Source organism: Lemur catta, chromosome 18 (assembly GCF_020740605.2).
Source record: "Lemur catta isolate mLemCat1 chromosome 18, mLemCat1.pri, whole genome shotgun sequence".
In the NCBI taxonomy this organism is placed as follows: domain Eukaryota; kingdom Metazoa; phylum Chordata; class Mammalia; order Primates; family Lemuridae; genus Lemur; species Lemur catta.
The window spans coordinates 5,454,671-5,470,670 of NC_059145.1; the positions used below are offsets into that span (position 1 = coordinate 5,454,671).

Sequence of the window (16,000 nt, forward strand, 5' to 3'; positions counted from 1 at the left end):
CTACTTAACATTTTGAACATATGCAGTACAGTTACAATAATTGCTTTAAGGTCTTTGTTTGCTAGTTCTAACATCTGTGGCAGTTTGGGGTCTGTTTCCTTGAATTGGTTTTTCTGCTCATTAGGGGGCCGTCTTCCTGCTGGTAACTTTTCTTATTGTATGGCAGTCAGAGAGATGAGCTTTAGCTGTTTCTGGGCGTTTTTGCATCTCTATACATATTCATGGATTTGTCTTGTGGCAGTTAAGTTACTTGGAAACAGTTTGAGCCTTTGGGGTCTTGTGTTTCAGGTCTGTTGGGTGGGACTGCTGACTCCCTGCGGCTGAGGCAGCCCCTCCTGGCACTCCCCAGAGTGCTGGATGAGAGTGCGCTGTGAGCTTTCCTGGCCTGGCTGTCAGCAAGAGGCACTCTCCCCACCCCTGTGTGAGTGCTGGCTGCTGTCCCCTCTTGTCCTTCAGGAGGTTCTTTCCCCACCCACAGGTGCTGATTAGTGCCTTGCCTCACACCCAAAGGGGACCCTCAGCATGAGTTGGCAGAGGAGAGGACTGGAGAGAGATGGCTGCACAGACAGACAGGGCAGAGTCTCTGTGCAGCCATCTCTCTCCAGTCCTCTCCTCTGCCAGCTCAGACTGCCTCAGCCTCCCTGGACTCCCAGCCCCATCTAGGCACGGGGAGGCTGCCGGGCTCCGTCTGTCTTTCCCCTCCCTGCACTCAGCCGGGACACTCCCCAGGCCATGAGCTCCTGGTTGTTGTCTGTGTCTCAGAGATCCCTGTCCTTCCCTGCCTGCTACCAGTGTCTTTAGAACCATTGTTTCATATTTAATTGTGAGTTTTGTTGTTGTTTTTGATGTGGTTGTTTGGGCAGGAGAATAAATCTAGTCATTGTCATTCCATCTTGCCTGGAAGTGGAAATCCATGATGTGACCTTTCTTAAAAATTTGGATCATTTTGGTTTCATAGAAAAATACACTGTACATATGTGCATAACCATAGTACATTTGTCAAAAGTGAGACATGAACAGTGATATGTTACTGTAACAGGCAGAATTCCAAGATGGCCCCAAGCTTCCTGCTCCCTGGTACACACACTCTGTATAATTCCCTCCCCTCGAGTGCAGGCAGAACCATGATGGCTAGCCCTCCGATGATTGAGTTACTGACCACCCACTTAGCTTTGAGTTAATGAGAAAGGAGATTATGCAGTAGCCCTGACTAATCCAGTGAGGTCTTCGGAGGGCTGGGCCCTTCCTGAAGTCAGAGAGAGGTGAGGCATGGACAGCAGAGGGCCACACGGCAGGGGACTGTGAGCTGCCTCTGGGAACCGAGAACAGCCCCCGGCCAACAGCCAGCAAGAGAGGGGCCTCGGTCTGTGAGCACAAGGAACCACATGGGCGTGAGGGTGGACCCAGAGCTACAGAAAGAAATCCCTGACCGACACGTTGATTTCAGCCTGTGGAACCAAGTGCAGCTATGTCTAGACTTCTGATCACAGAAACTGTAAAACAGTAAATGTGTGTTGTTTTAATTCTGTGGCAGTTTGTTACACAGCAATTGAAAACTAGTATCATCACTATTAACTAAAGAGGACCAGATCAAATTCACTAGTAATTATGTCCCACTATCAATCTGGCAAGACCTCAACAAAGACTAATGTGAGGACTAGCATGAAGCCTTGGGACCATTTCCAGCCATTTTCAAGATGATTTTAACACACACCCATATTGTGTCTTGGTTAGAGGTGGTTACAATTCTGATCAAGAATAGATCTGTTATGTGAGAAAATACTCATAAATCATATATCTGATAAGAGCCTAGTATCCAGAATTTTAAAGAATTCCGGCCAGGCAAGATGGCTCACGCCTGTAATCCTAGCACTCTGGGAGGCTGAGGCGGGTGGATCATTTGAGCTCAGGAGTTTGAGACAGCCTGAGCAAGAGCGAGACCTCGTCTCTATTAAAAAAAATAGAAAGAAATTAGCAGGACAACTAAAAATATATATACAAAAAAATTTAGCCAGTCATGGTGGCACATGCCTGTAGTCCCAGCTACTGGGGAGCCTGAGGCAGAAGGATCGCTTGAGCCCAGGAGTTTGAGGTTGCTGTGAGCTGGGCTAATGCCACGGCACTCTAGCCCGGACAACAGAGTGAGACTCTGTCTCAAAAAAAAAAGAAAAAACAAATCCTTACCACTCAACAAAATGACACAAAACCCAATTTTAAAATAGGAAAAGGATTTGAACAGACATTTCTTCAAACAGGATATGGAAATGACTAACATGCACATGCAGAGATGTTAATATCATTAGTCATTAGGGGATGCACATCAAAACCACAATGAGATACCACCTCACACCTGGGATCTGCATGTGGAGAAACTAGGACTTTCATACATTGCTGGTGGGAATGTAAAATGGTTCAGCCACTGTGGAAGAGTTTGGTGAATCCTTAAAAAACTAAATATGAATATCACATGACCCAGCAATTCCACTCCTAGGTTTATACCCTAAAGAATTGAAAACAGATACTCAAGTAAATGTACACTCATGTTTATTTTTGTATTTTTATTTTTTTCAGGGTACATTATTTATTTTCATTTGAACATGGAAGGAAAGTGTCATACTCCCTCTTCCCCTTTGCAGGGGGAGTGTATTTTTAATCAGGAACCTCTTCTCCGGCCCCCGGGTACATGTGTAAGGACACACACCACTGTTGGGGATGACTAGGCTGACCCAGTTGTTTTATCTACTACTCCCTGGAAGAGAGTTTGACAAATGGGAAAAAGGAAGGAGCCACCTGAGGCAGAGGTTTCAAGCCATGGAATGGAGGAAAGAAGGCAGAGAGGAGAGCACCAGATGCCAGGAGAGAGTAGAAAGGGCCACAGATTTTTTTAAAAAATTCTATAATTTGGAAGAGGATGGTGATTAATTTCCAAAATACACTTCAGAGTCCCACCTTCCACATAGCTCCCTTACTCACAGCCATTTGGTATTTTAGACAAAATTTAAGAGCCCTCATAAAGCCAGAAGTATTGATAACCCCTCAATGCACCCAAAAGCAGTGTCACTTCAGTCCCTTACAAAGACTATGTTCTATAGACTTGGCTTCCCCCCATATGTTTGTCGTGCGGCTCAGTGGTAAGGTGGCTGTAGCGACACATTAGGGAAAGTGCGGAAAGGAAACAAAGGGGAAGCCCAGGCAGGAGGGTGCAGGGAAGGCTAGGGAACACCACTCCACTTTCCTTTGTCTTTTCCTTAAAAAAAAAAAAAACAAAAAAAAGGCGGGGGTGGCGGGTGTGTGAGTGGTTGGAAGGGTAGAGAACAACCCCTAGAACAGTATGTAAGCTCCAGAGGTGGGTGGCGGGCACAGTCCCCGGAGAAGCGAGAAGGGCAAGAGGTCAGGGCCGCGCTCGCAGCCTCAGGGGTTGCTGCCGCCCCTCGCAGTCCTCCGCGCCCCGCTGCCGGCAGTTCCCGGCTCCGCGGCAGCTTGCTTGAGGGAGTCTGTGATGAAGACACCGTTAAGTGCCGCTAGTGCCAGAGTGCGTGGAGGTAGGTGAGCTCAGAGAACTTGATGCCACAGATGATGGAGCCCAGGTCCTGGGTCGAGAGGATGGTGTCGGCCTGGTTAAGGCGCAAAACTGGCGCCCAGCCTGGTCCTGCTGGTTAAAGAAGACGCGGCCCTGCAGAGCAGTCTGTGCCGGCGCGCTCAGCCCGAAGCCGCAGCCGCGGTCTGGCGTCACAAGTCTGCTTTTCCTTGGGATCTGGGGTCACTGACTTCCGGCGTTTTCGCGGGCGCCCGGGTGTGGCTCTGCCTCGGGCTGGCGGCTGGCGACCCGCGCGAGGGCCGCAGCGGGGCAGCACGCCCCAGCAGAGCGAGGAGGCCCGGGTCCCGGTCGCTGAGGGCTCCGGGGGCCGCCTAGAGGTTGGCGTCTCCTCCCGACGCAGCGTCTCCGCGAGGCCGGGTCGGCAGCAGGCCGTGGCGAGTGACGAGCAGAGGAGCACCCGGCCCAAGTCACTCATCACAGCGGCGCCGGCGCTCCCACGCCAGTAAGAAGTCACAGCCACTCCGGACGAGTGCACGCTCGTGGTCATCAGTGGCATCAACAAAAAGGAGGGAAAGTGCGCGCGCATCGCCGTGTGTGAGACGGGAGCCCGCGACGTCCTTCAGGCCGCACCTAGCTTGCCCGCCGCTTCAGGCCACGGTGCCGGGGGCTCGCGTAGGTCCTTTCCAGGGTCCCTGGTCAGCAGCTGCAATTCCCACCTACCTCGGCTCCGGCCGGCGCCGCTTCGTTGGGTCCTTCGGCCACACTGAGTCCCTTCACGCCGCCACGTTGGGTCCCTCCGCGCCACCGCAGGGCTTGTGTCGCAGGGCAGCATCCGGGCTCCAGCCGGCGGCGGGTGTGGGGGACGCTCGTGTTTGTAGCCCCGCTGTTCACAATAGCCAAAAAGTAGAGTGAGCCTAAATGTTCGTGGAATGGACAAGCAAATGGTAGCACACAGAATGTGGTATCATTGAGCCATAAAGAGGAAAGAAATACTGATTAATGCTTCAATGTGGTGAATCTCAAAAACGTTATGCTAAGTGAAGGAGCCAGACAAAAAGGTCACAAATTGCATGATTCTGTTTATGTGACATATCCAGAATAGGTGCATCCATAGAGACAAAGCAGATTGGCAGTTGCCATTTGAGGGCTGGTGGAAAGGAGAATGGGGACAGAATTTCATTTTGGGGTGATGATGTTTTGGAACTAGATGGAGGAGATGATTGCACATTATGAATTTACTTAATGCCACTGAACTGTTTACTTAAGTGGTTAATTTTATGTTAATGGTTATGTGACTTTCACCTCAGTTAAAAAGAATATAGATCTGTTCTAAAAAATAACAGTTACACGTTAGTTGGTGTTAAATGATTTTGTGATTCTGCTACGTTTTTTTTTTCCTGGCTGAACTACACCTTATTCAGATTTCTCCAATCTTCTCCTGTAATGCCCTTTTCTTGTTCTAGGATCCATCCAGGATACCTTGCATTTAGTTGTCATGTGTTCTTAGTCTCTTCCAATCCATGACCATTTCTCAGTTCTTCCTTGTTTTTCATGACCTAGAGAGTTTTGAGACATATGGGGCAGGTATTTCGTAGCATGCCTCTCGATTGGGGCTAGTCTGAGTTTTTTCATCATCAGACTAGGTTATGTGTGTTTGGAAAGGACACCACTAAGGTGGATTACTACTTTCATGGCATGGTATCAGGGGGTCCGTTATGTCAGTGTGACTTATCTCTGGTGATAATTAACCTTGATCACTTGGTTAATGTAGTATCTGCCAGATTTCTCCCTTGTAAAGTTACTGTCTGAGTGAGTCCAGCTCACTCTCAAGGAGAGGCCACTTTAGCTCCACCTCCTGGAGGGGGAAGTAGCTTCATAGATTATTTGAAATACTGCAGGGAAGCTGAGTCTCTTCTCCCCATTTATTTATTCAATCATTTATATCAGCATGGACTCATGGGTATGTAATTTATTCTTTGGATTATAAGCCAATACTATATTACTTATTTTGTTGCTTAAATTGTTCCAGCTTTGGCCATTCTAAGCCCTTCAGGTTGGTTCTTGTGTTTCTTTGACATACACCCTCCACCCCCACCCCGCTTATTATAAAGCACTTCTTTATTTTCTGGCATTATAAGATGCCAGGCTTATCTCATATTTTTCCTACCTTGACGCTAGAATCAGCCATTTCTCCAAGAAGCCCTGGTTCCTTTTATTGGAGAATGATATTTAGAAACCAAGATCTAGGCATTGGGTGTGCTTGTTACTACTAGGATGTCACTGTTTGTAGGCCTTGTCTGTAGATAGAGGTAGGGTACATATGCAGGTATATTAACCCTTCTATATGCATATATCTGTAACTATTTCTGTATGTAATGTTGGGGCTTGGAAAACAATACCACAAAATGAAGGCCTCAGAGGCAAAAGTTTTTCTCTGACCTTCTCCTGCCCTCCTGTGTCTCAGTCCCGTTCTCTCCCGAGGCTAGCCATAGAAAGGAGAATCCCTCTTCCCCAAGGTGGGTCATAGAAACCAGACCCTTTTTTTCCCACAGCTAGCCATAAAACCTAAAAACTACTCTAACTTTCCCTCTGCATTTCTATTTAAAAATTGGCCATAAAGAAATAATCTTGGCTGAGTGTGGTGGCTCACACTTATAATCCTAACACTTTGGGAGGTTGAGGGAGGAGGATTGCTTGAGGTCAGGAGTTCGAGACCAGGCTGAGCAAAACAAGGCCCCATCTCTATAAAACATAAAAAAAATTAGCCTGGCATGGTGACATGCACCTGTAATCCCAGCTGCTTGGAAGGCTGAGGCAGCAGGATCACTTGAGTCCAGGAGTTTAAGGTTGTAGTGAGCTATGATACCGACACTGCACTCTAGCCTGGGTGATAGAGGAAAATCCTGTCTCAAAAAAAACAAAAGAAAAGAAAAGAAAAAAAGAAATTATCTTGTTTGACTGCAGGTCATAAGACCCCCATTCCAGAGAGCATCCTGCCCCCACACCCAAAAGGAAGGAATTCATGCTCAGAGAAGGCAAGAAGAATCTAGACAGTCCGGCCCTGAGTTTTCCCACTCAGTTTAGCATTAAATCATACCTTTTTGTCCAATCATATTTTTACATGGCTGCCTATACTTTGTTGAACCTAATCATAAAAATGGACAATTTCCCCTGTATCTTTGGTCTTCATTCTGAAGGATCCTGTGTATACACGTTAAATAAATTTATATGCCTTTTCTCCAATCAATCTGCCTTTTTTTAGTTGATTAGTTGATTTTTCAGCAAACTTTCAGAGGGCCAAGGGAAACTCTCCCCATGGTCCCTACAGTGTTTACCTGTATACAGAACGTAAATGTGACCTCATAGTGATGTCCCTGATTCCGATCCAGCACAACGGGTTCATTCTAGTGTTCGTACTTTTCACGTACTTTCTTTGCTTACTTACAACTTCTCTCTTGGACAATGATAAACCTGGCTCTCATTATCTGTAGTTTATTTACTTATTTGTAAATAAACTGATATGTAAAGCTAATATGTAAAGTAGCTTAAAAATAAGTTAATATGCAAAGTAGCTTCAAAATTGCTAACCTGCACCCCTGTAACCACCTGACCTCCTAGAGTGCAGTGTTCATGTCAGATTCCCTCTGTCTCCACCCTTACAGTTTTCAATCAAAATATTTTGCAAGTGACTTAGCTAAGCTACATTTCCCCCCTACAGCCTTCAGTGAGGTTATGTCACACAATTTTAATATAGTTAGATTCATTTGTCATAGCCTGCAATCTGACCTGGGATTCTCCGGCATCCTGATTGACCTTGGTTTTCACTAATATCCATTAAAGTTCACTCTTTGTGACAGACAGTCCTATGGACTTTGACAAATGCCTTGTCATGTGTCCACCACCCCAGGGACATATGGAACAATTCTATCGCCCTTAATCTCCTCCACACCACCCCTTGTTCTTAATTCTTCTCACTCTTTCAACCTTTCCTAAACACGGTACTGAGTTTCGTGTGGCCTGGCTTTTGATAGCAACTTTTAACAAATTTGTTGTAGGCATAAAAGTTGCTCATAAGCAGAGGCTGTCCTGCTTTGTATTTGGAGTCAGTTGTTGCCAGGATGGAAGTCTAGCCCTGACACTTCCCTCTCTTAAGTTTCAGTTTTCTCATCTATAAATGGGCGTGTGATAGTCCCCGCCTGGAGGGGCTGTTGGGGGACTCGGGGAGCCGGCACTGAGGAGGTAGGCAAAGCCATTCTCATGGGCGCAGGAGGAAAGATGAGGAGCTGTGGTTGGAGCCGAGGGGCTTGACTCTTGGCAAGCCTTTGCTCCGGCGATCGTGGTGGCTGTGTAGTAGCAGGGTTGGTCCTGGAATTGGGTCTCCCTGAGGAGACAGAATCATCCATCTGGTGTTCAAAACTCTCCTTTGGCAGAGAGTTCATCTTGTCTCTTCTTCTACTTCCAGGGTTTTCTATTTTTATTGAGAAGGTGGTATTACAACAACACAGAACTTTTAAAGTTCTTTTAATAATCCCAACACCCACTGGGTTCTGTTTGGTAGTGGCCTCTCCCCCGTGCCTGAATTTTTACATAGATGTAGACATTTTATTTAATGTGTCATAAACATTTTTCCTTGTTGCTGCAGACTTCGTAGTGCTGTTTCCTGACTTGTGACCGTCCGTCAAGGGCCTTCCCCATCCTTCACTGACCATTCCCGCTGCTGTGCCTTCGGCGTCTTCATGAGTAGTATTTTCTTATTTCTGGAGATTTATTTCCATGGGATATATTCCCTGGAGTAGGAATTTTCAGTGAAAGGGTAGAAATGTCTTATGGTTTTATTTGCAGCCTTTTACTGAGATGAATCATTGCATCCCTTTTTTGTACATCAATCTATATTTCATCAGAGCAAAACCATTTGAGGATGTGATCAAACATCTGGTGAATTGTTCTAGACTAGTGCTCCAACAGATCATTAATAAGTTTATCATCTGACCATCTACTGCTGTTTTGAAAGCCATGGTTTCCCCTGATGAGTTTTCCCTGAGCCCTTAGCACCCTGCCCCCAAACCTCAAGTTCTCCTCAGTGCTTCTGGAAGGGAATGCCCCCAGAGTCTCCGCTCTTTTCTCAGAAACTCTTCCTTTATTTACTTTTAGAGTCAGGACTTGTTTGCATATATAAAACCAGGACCATATTGTTTGCAGATGCTAGGGGTACTGTCAGATAATTAGATGTAAAAAGTTGAGGCTTTTAAATCATTTTTACAAACCTGGACACAAAAGAATATTTTCTTAGAATTAGGAAAAAAAAAGCATGAAGTCAAGATTGTGGGATTGGATTTCTAAGTCAAACATTTCTCTTTGTGTTCATAGTAGGGACGTTTCAAACCCACAGTTAGGGGCTGGAGGTGGGGGAGGGGAAGGGACTAGGAGAGAAAATGTTGCAGATTTGCCCTCAAATCTAGAAAAACAAATGCTCAGGAGTTAGAATAAATGGCAAAACAAAAACTCAATCCCAGTAACCTATGATCCCAGCTGCTGGCATTAACAGTACATTTTTTCCCTCTCGTCAATAGTTTCCTAGCTAGCTTTTCATCTTAAAGTAAGAATAGCTTAAAAGTAATTGTGTTTCCTATCAGTATTTGAGAAAGCTGCCCTCCCCTTTAGGAGAGAGGCCCAGATGTGATAGTAGTTGCCCAAGTGTGATACCAGTTGTTAAAAGTGAATTGTTTTTTTAGCATTAAATGCTTTTGTTAAAAAAATGAAATTAGTGTGGCAGTCCTTTGTTGTCTGTCTAGCACTGATAAAAAACAGATAAGAGCTTCTTGCACAAATTGACTGGCTTAAACTAAGAGTGTGGATTCTTTATCCAAGCACATTTTGAAATCTGTTTTAGTATCTGCAGACACAATGGGGAAGAGAGTGAGTTCTGAGGTCGGGCTAAGCTTCTGCATGGCTTCCCGTTTAGCGGGGCTGGGTGTGGCCAGGCGCCCACTCTGCTATACAGCCCGGGTGTCTGGGGCCCTCTGGAGGCTGGGGTCCGACCCAGGCTGCCCACAGGGTCACTCAGGGCCGGAGCAGGAGCATGTGGCTGGTGGCAGTCCCTGCAGGGAGCTGAGAGGCCGGCATCCTGAGGCCTCGTCAGGTTCCGATGTCTGGGGCAAGCCCAGAGCCTTGTGGGGCCAGGGCCAGGAGGCGCAGTGAGGATGGAGATGTTAGTGCACCTAAAGGTGCTGCCCAGGAGCACCCTCTGGCTGTCGTGGTGTTTCCACCATGGTGATGGTCACGATAGCTGGCTTTCTCTTTCTCTGCGTTCAGGACCAGTGTTGCAGGCAACTGGAGGTACCCTGGTTAGGGTTTTGGCCTCAGCCTCCTGGTCCTGGGCTATTCCAGCCAGAGGCAGACAAGGCCGGGCTGGGGGCCTGTCTTCTGTGAAAATCCCAGGCCTGGTGGTGAAGGGCTCAGACCAGGGGTGCCCCTCGTCCTCCCTCTAAGGCAGTGCTTACGAATTACGATGTTATGTTTGCACCTGAAGCACCCATTCTAACGGTAGTCTTGAACTGTTCACTCAGGTTAGCACGTTCCTGCTTTGTTTTGCTTTGAGGGTTTTTTACTCCCTAAAGAAAGGTTAATACTTTGTGTATCTTTGCCAGGACTCAAGTCCTCACTAGTTTTGGGATTAGGAGCCAATCACTTCATTCCTCTAAACCTAGATTTGGGACGTGGGACAAGTTTCTTTCTTTCTAGCTTCCATCCCCTTATCTGTGAGGCAGGGACATTAATTCTGGCCTCAGAGTTTGCCCTAGGGTCAAATCAGGCCATGAGCATGCCAGAGCTGTCCCTGTGAGTCACCATTGCAGCCTAGCTGTCACTTCTGACTCTATTTCTGTAGTAATTCTTTTCCTTTCACCCAAATCTAGCACAGGGCTGGGCATGTGTAGAGATTCTTGTTAAATTGTACGGAACTGAATTTTCTAGGCCAAGGATCCCCACTGGTAAGAAGAAAGGCAAATGGGAAGAAGAAAGAAAGAAAGGAAAATGCTGTCATCAGGGCAGATTGGGCCGGTCGGGGGGGAGGCCACGGCTGGGAGGGGCCGCTGCAGTGGGAGCTGGGGGCTGCCGGTGCAGGGGTGGCTTTGTGAGTAGGAGAGCGCCTCAAGGGCCAGTTCTGATTGTCCCCACCCAGGCCTCCCCTGTTCTGCCCTTTCTGCACACAGACTGATGGTCACTGGGGCTTTTCTTAATCTGCAAGACGCTGGTTTCTGTTGTTTTTAACTCTTGGTATTGTATTGGAAAATGTAACAAAGCAGAAACCTGCCACCTTCTCTTCAAGGACTCAACCAGTAACTGTTCAATGTTTTGTTTTTGTTTTTCCTTTTACTCTAAAATTGCCTGTAGAATTTAATGATCTTTTATGAAATGTTCTTGAAAACACTGTCATCAGGGTAGATCTTTTAGATACATCTGTTCTTGTTGATTTTTCGACTTTTACCCTCCCTGCCCGGAAACTCATTCTCTCTTTTTTTTTACTTTCCTTTTCTTCCTGGCTCAGAAGTTGGACGGACTAGTCAAGCTTCGGACTATTCGGGAAGCGCCATCGGAATGTGCCTGCCCCCCAGGTAAGTAAAGGCTTCACGCCTTGCTGGCCCCAGACTTCCTTAAGTAGGTCCCTTCTCTCGACTGCTTGCTCAAAATTGCCAAGAACACACATGGGCCAGAGGCTGGCTGAGGCTCAGGCTCTCGTGCCCTGTGGACTGTCCTGGCCCGTCTCCCCGGCAGGCTTTCCGTCAGAGTCGCCAGTAAAATGAAATGATGTGGTTTGGTTGGTGGTGGAACAGAGACTCCGTTAGAGATGACTTAGAATAAAGGATTCGATGGCAGGAAAGGAGTGGCTGTCCCACAGGGGTGCGCTGATAGGACTCACATGCCTAGAGGGTTAACATTGCAGCAGAGCTCTCTGTGCTGGACAGGTGGAAAGGAGATAAATAATCTGGTGAACGTAAGCTTTTTGTTTACATTTCTTTTGGTGGAGGCAAAGGAAGGGAACAGATAACTTGGTCTGAATTATTCAAATTATCATGTCTCTCTTGGCTTTTGCTGGTGTAGACCAGGATGCCCATGAATAAAACCAGGATTTGTTGATTCCTAATCCATGTGGCTCAAATCCAGATTCATAGCAGGTCTTCCAGTTGTCCTCAGGGGAGCTTTGCACAGACTATGATTGAGAATTTCAGTGTGTGGTCTCTGACCCTGGTGTTTCCAAGGTTAGAATGATCCTCTCACAAGATGGTATCCAATACCAGTGAATGAGTGGAAAGTCACAATGTATCTCAGACGTCCCAACATGCAGGGAAACATGACAGCAAAATGAAATAATGTGTTATTGGTTCAGAAGAACATGGGAGCTGAGTACAGCGTCTCCTGCCCTTGGTATCATTCCTTCCACTGGCCGAGCGGTCCGGCATTTCCCAGACCACTGCAGCTGGTCCAGAAACCAAACTCCCTGATCATGAACATCCCAGGGCTGGGAGATGCCCTGAGATTTCTGCAAAGGTGGATCCATGGTGTGAAAATTCAGTCTCTGACGACCCAGGGGGAGAGGATTCTATGGGCTCAATCAGGCTTTTTAGGGCCACTGAGGTTTTAATAAGAGGAAAAAGGACATGACAAGTAATGGCTCCATTTGCAGATCAGGAAGGTCAGAAATTGCAATGAAATGGGGGGAAATTTTTTAGATCCACAAATGGATGTTTGGATGATCTGCAAAATGCGTAAAATGGGAATCGTCCTTCTTTTTTCCTCTCTTTGTTTCTGAGTGTTATTAGGATGCATATCCATGTGAGTTATGTGGATCAGTATTTTTTAAACTGGGAGTCACAACCCATTTGGGAGACATGAAATCAGTTTAGTGGGTTGTAGCTAGCATTTGAAACTGCGAACCAGCACAGACGGCAGTAAGGAATGCTGCCGTGAAACTTCAGCTGCTTGTGTGTGTCGGTGTGTGCGGACAGCAGTGTGAAATGGGTTTCTTGCCAGATGACAGAGCGAGAGAGGGTGGAGGCAGGGAGCTGGCACAGCGCTCCCGAATACATGGGAACTGAGTCACCCTAGTAAGGGTCTGCTCCTTACTAGCCATGAGGGTCTTTATCAGTACCTGCTACAGTCTGGCAGTGGGCTCTGTGGGTGCCTTTCTCAGGTCATGGAGAAAGTACAGGTTAAAGCCAGTGACCCAGAGGCAGTCCTGTGTCCTGCCTTCCCTCGGGAAGAGGGGAGCGGGGGTCCTGAACCCTGGAGAGAGGCTCTAAGAGGGTCTCGGGAAGACCGTGGCCGAAGGGCTAGTCCAGATCTGCAGTCCTGCTGAGAGGCGGGCACGGTGAACGCCCCTGCTCCCTGGGAGGCCCTGCTGCCGCCAGTGCAGCCCAGCACACTGGCCCCGCCAGGCCTCTGCACACCCTCGTCCGCGCCTGCGCTTTGTCTCCTGTCGTCTTGAGTCTGAGCGCTCACGTGAGTCCTTTAGGCCAGAGCCCTCACCAGCACAAAAGCCCCGTGGGCTGGCGTCTGCGCCCTTATCATGGAAGGACAGGGGCCTTCATCTCCAGCCCCAGAAGCCTGAACTCCCCGGCTCCAGTCTGCCGGCAGACTTGGAGTTTGGTGATGCAGACCACCCTCTGGAGCGTGGATCCCCACCTGATCTGAGACAGCCACAGATAGCCAGGGCCTGGTCGCCGGGGAGACAGTGGAATCTTCTGTCAGATCCTATCCCACAGCAGTCAGATAAGCCAGGCCAGAGAAGGTGCAGTTCTAATGGGTGTGTCGCCCATTGCGAGGCTGAGCCCAGGCGGTGGGGGCTTTGTGGTGATGGGCCTCACGGCTGGGCTCTGAGTCAGCTCTGTCACCGTGGGCAAGTGGGGGCCCTTGAGCCTTGTATCCTCGTCTATAAAATGATATAGTGGGTTGCATTGTGTCCTCCAAAAAGATATGCCCAAGTCCTACCTCCTGGTACTTGTGACTGTCACCTTTGGAAATTGAGTCTGGCCAGGTGTAATTAAGCTAAAGATCTCAAGATAGAATAGGCCATCCAAGACTTAGGGTGGGTTCTAAATCCAATGACTAGTGTTCTTATAAGAGGCGAGAGGGAGAATCTGAGACACAGAGACACACAGACCAGAGGGCCATGTGATGTGGGGCACGGATTGGTATGATGTGTCCACAAGCCAGGGAATGCAGAGAGAGGCGTGCAAGGTCCTCTCTGAGAGCCCCTGGGAGGGGCCTGCCCCGCCAGCACCTTGGACTTCTGGCCTCCAGAACTGTGCGGGAGTAAACTGTCACTTCCAGCTCCTGAGTTGGTGCTGATGCACAAGTTTGCTGCAGCAGCCCCAGGAAATGAAAGCAGGAGCGATGACCACCCTGAGGACCTTATAAGGTTGCCTAGAGGACGGGAATGTGGGGGCAGGTGGGCTGTGAATCAGACACGGCGCTACCTGGGAGCCCGTCCGTCACTGCTCTTTCTCATCCACCCGCCCAAGGAAGACGCCTGCTTCCCCCCAGCGGGTCACTCCTGTGCTGGGGCGAGTGAGGCTTGCCTGTGTCCTTCAGGGATCCAAGACCCTCTTTTCTTACTTTACCTATGTATTTAAATGTTAAAGAATGTGTTCAGATTTTTTAAATGTTTATTTTTGAATAGGAAATAATGTATGATGTGATTAAAAAATTCAAGTACATAAAAGATATGTGAAAAATGATTCCCCTGGCCCCGTTCTCCTGCTCCTCTTTCCAAGGGCCCTTTTCCAGATTGCTGTGTCCCTTAGAGAGCCTGCCTGACAGAACCTTCCAGGCCTGTGCCATCCAGGACTGTGGCCTCTACTGGCCACACGTCACTGTTGAGCCCTTGAGATGTGGCTGGTGAGACTGAGGAACTGAGTTTTTAAATTTTATTTTATTTTAACTAATTTTAGTTTAAATTGTGGCGAGCGGCTTTGGTGTTGGACAGCCGGATTCCAGAGGTCGTTTCATAGACATCAGCGAGTATTCCTCCTTTTTCACACAATGGATGTCGTGTATTGTTTCCTGTGTGCTGCTGCTTTTCAGTTTGCAGTTTCTCTTTGAGACGGTCTGTGTCAGCCTCTGTATCGGAGAGCAGGTGCTGCCTTGTTTTGGTTCAGTGACGGAATCCTGCCGGGCTGTTGGGTTGTCCTGTTATGTCCTTGCCCAGTCCTTCCAAAGGACGTTTGGGCTGTTTCCCACCCTGTGTTCACACAGACAGTGCTGCATCCCTCCTGTGATGGAAGGAAGGAAGGCCTGCTGCGTAGCCTTGTTCTCTGACCTCGTTGGGCTTTGCTGCAAAGCTCTGTCATTGGCACTGCTGCAGGCTGGGGGGTGTTGGCTGGAAGGGCAGGAGCCCCCAGTCTGTGTGGAGAGGCCGACCTTAGGGCAGTGATCACAGAACTGTGCAGGAGGCTCTGTGGCCCAGTGGGCCCTGAAGCCTGCTCTGTGGGAGGTGCCAGCACGGCCCCAGCCTCCACTGTGCTGTGAACAGTCGTGACACGGGAGCATCCCAAGGCCTGGAATTGAATCTTGACTCTGCCACGTAAATAACTGCCTTGTGGTCCCACCCTGTGTGTCCTGGAGTCACAGGTACTCTGGGGTAAGAGGCCTTTGCATTAACCCACCTTTGAATTGCAAGCATCAGAGCATTCATTAAGGTCTGACCACCCTACATTAATAAAGCAAAAAAGGAAATTTATTAGCTCACATCCCTGGGAATGGAAGGGCCTCAGGTGGAGCTGCCTTTAGGTGTGTCTGGGCTCAGGGGCTCACTCTCTCTCAACTCTTCTCTGCCTCCTTCTCGGACAGTCTTTCCTTGGGGTTGATCTCTACTTGGGAAGGTGGCCGCCAGTAGCAGCAGGGGTAGACCATACTTGCTCAGCAGCCCCAGCAGACACAGCATTCTTCTTTCTCAGAAGTCCCAGAATTGGGGAATGAGGAGTGTTATGGGTTGAACTATGTCCCTCCCCCCAAATTCATATCTTAAAGTCCTAACCCCCAGTGCCTCAGAAAGTGACTATATTTGGAGGTAGGTAATTAAGGCAAAATGAGGCTGTTGGGGTGGGCCTTAATCCAGTGTGACTGGCGTCCTTAGAAGAGGAGGAGATGTGGACACGCACAGAGGAAGGGCCACATGAGGACACAGGGAGAAGACGGCATCTACAAGCCAAGGAGTGAGAGCGTAGAAGAAACCATCCTGCTAACACCTTGATCTTGGACTTCTATATTCTGAAAGTGTGAGAAAATAAATTTCTGCTGTTTAAGCTGACCAGTCTGTGGGAGTTTCATGGCAGCCGTAGCACCTGGACCAGGGAGTTGTTCAATGAGAACAGAGTTTCTGTTTGGAAAGATGAAAAGTCCTAGAAATGGCTACTGGTGGTGGTTGTACAACATAGTGAATGTATTAAATACCATGGAACTGTG

The 16,000-nt window shown here is 48.2% G+C and overlaps 1 protein-coding gene across 4 annotated transcripts in view; it reads left to right on the plus strand.

Annotated features, from left to right (window-relative positions):
- Positions 1–16,000, plus strand: part of COL23A1 (collagen type XXIII alpha 1 chain) — a 304,308-nt gene that overhangs the window by 12,404 nt on the left and 275,904 nt on the right. For all 4 annotated transcript variants that reach the window (XM_045530513.1, XM_045530516.1, XM_045530515.1 and 1 more), the window contains exon 2: positions 11,085–11,151. In XM_045530513.1, coding sequence (XP_045386469.1) covers positions 11,085–11,151 — 67 coding nt within the window. The remainder of the gene's footprint in view (positions 1–11,084; positions 11,152–16,000) is intronic.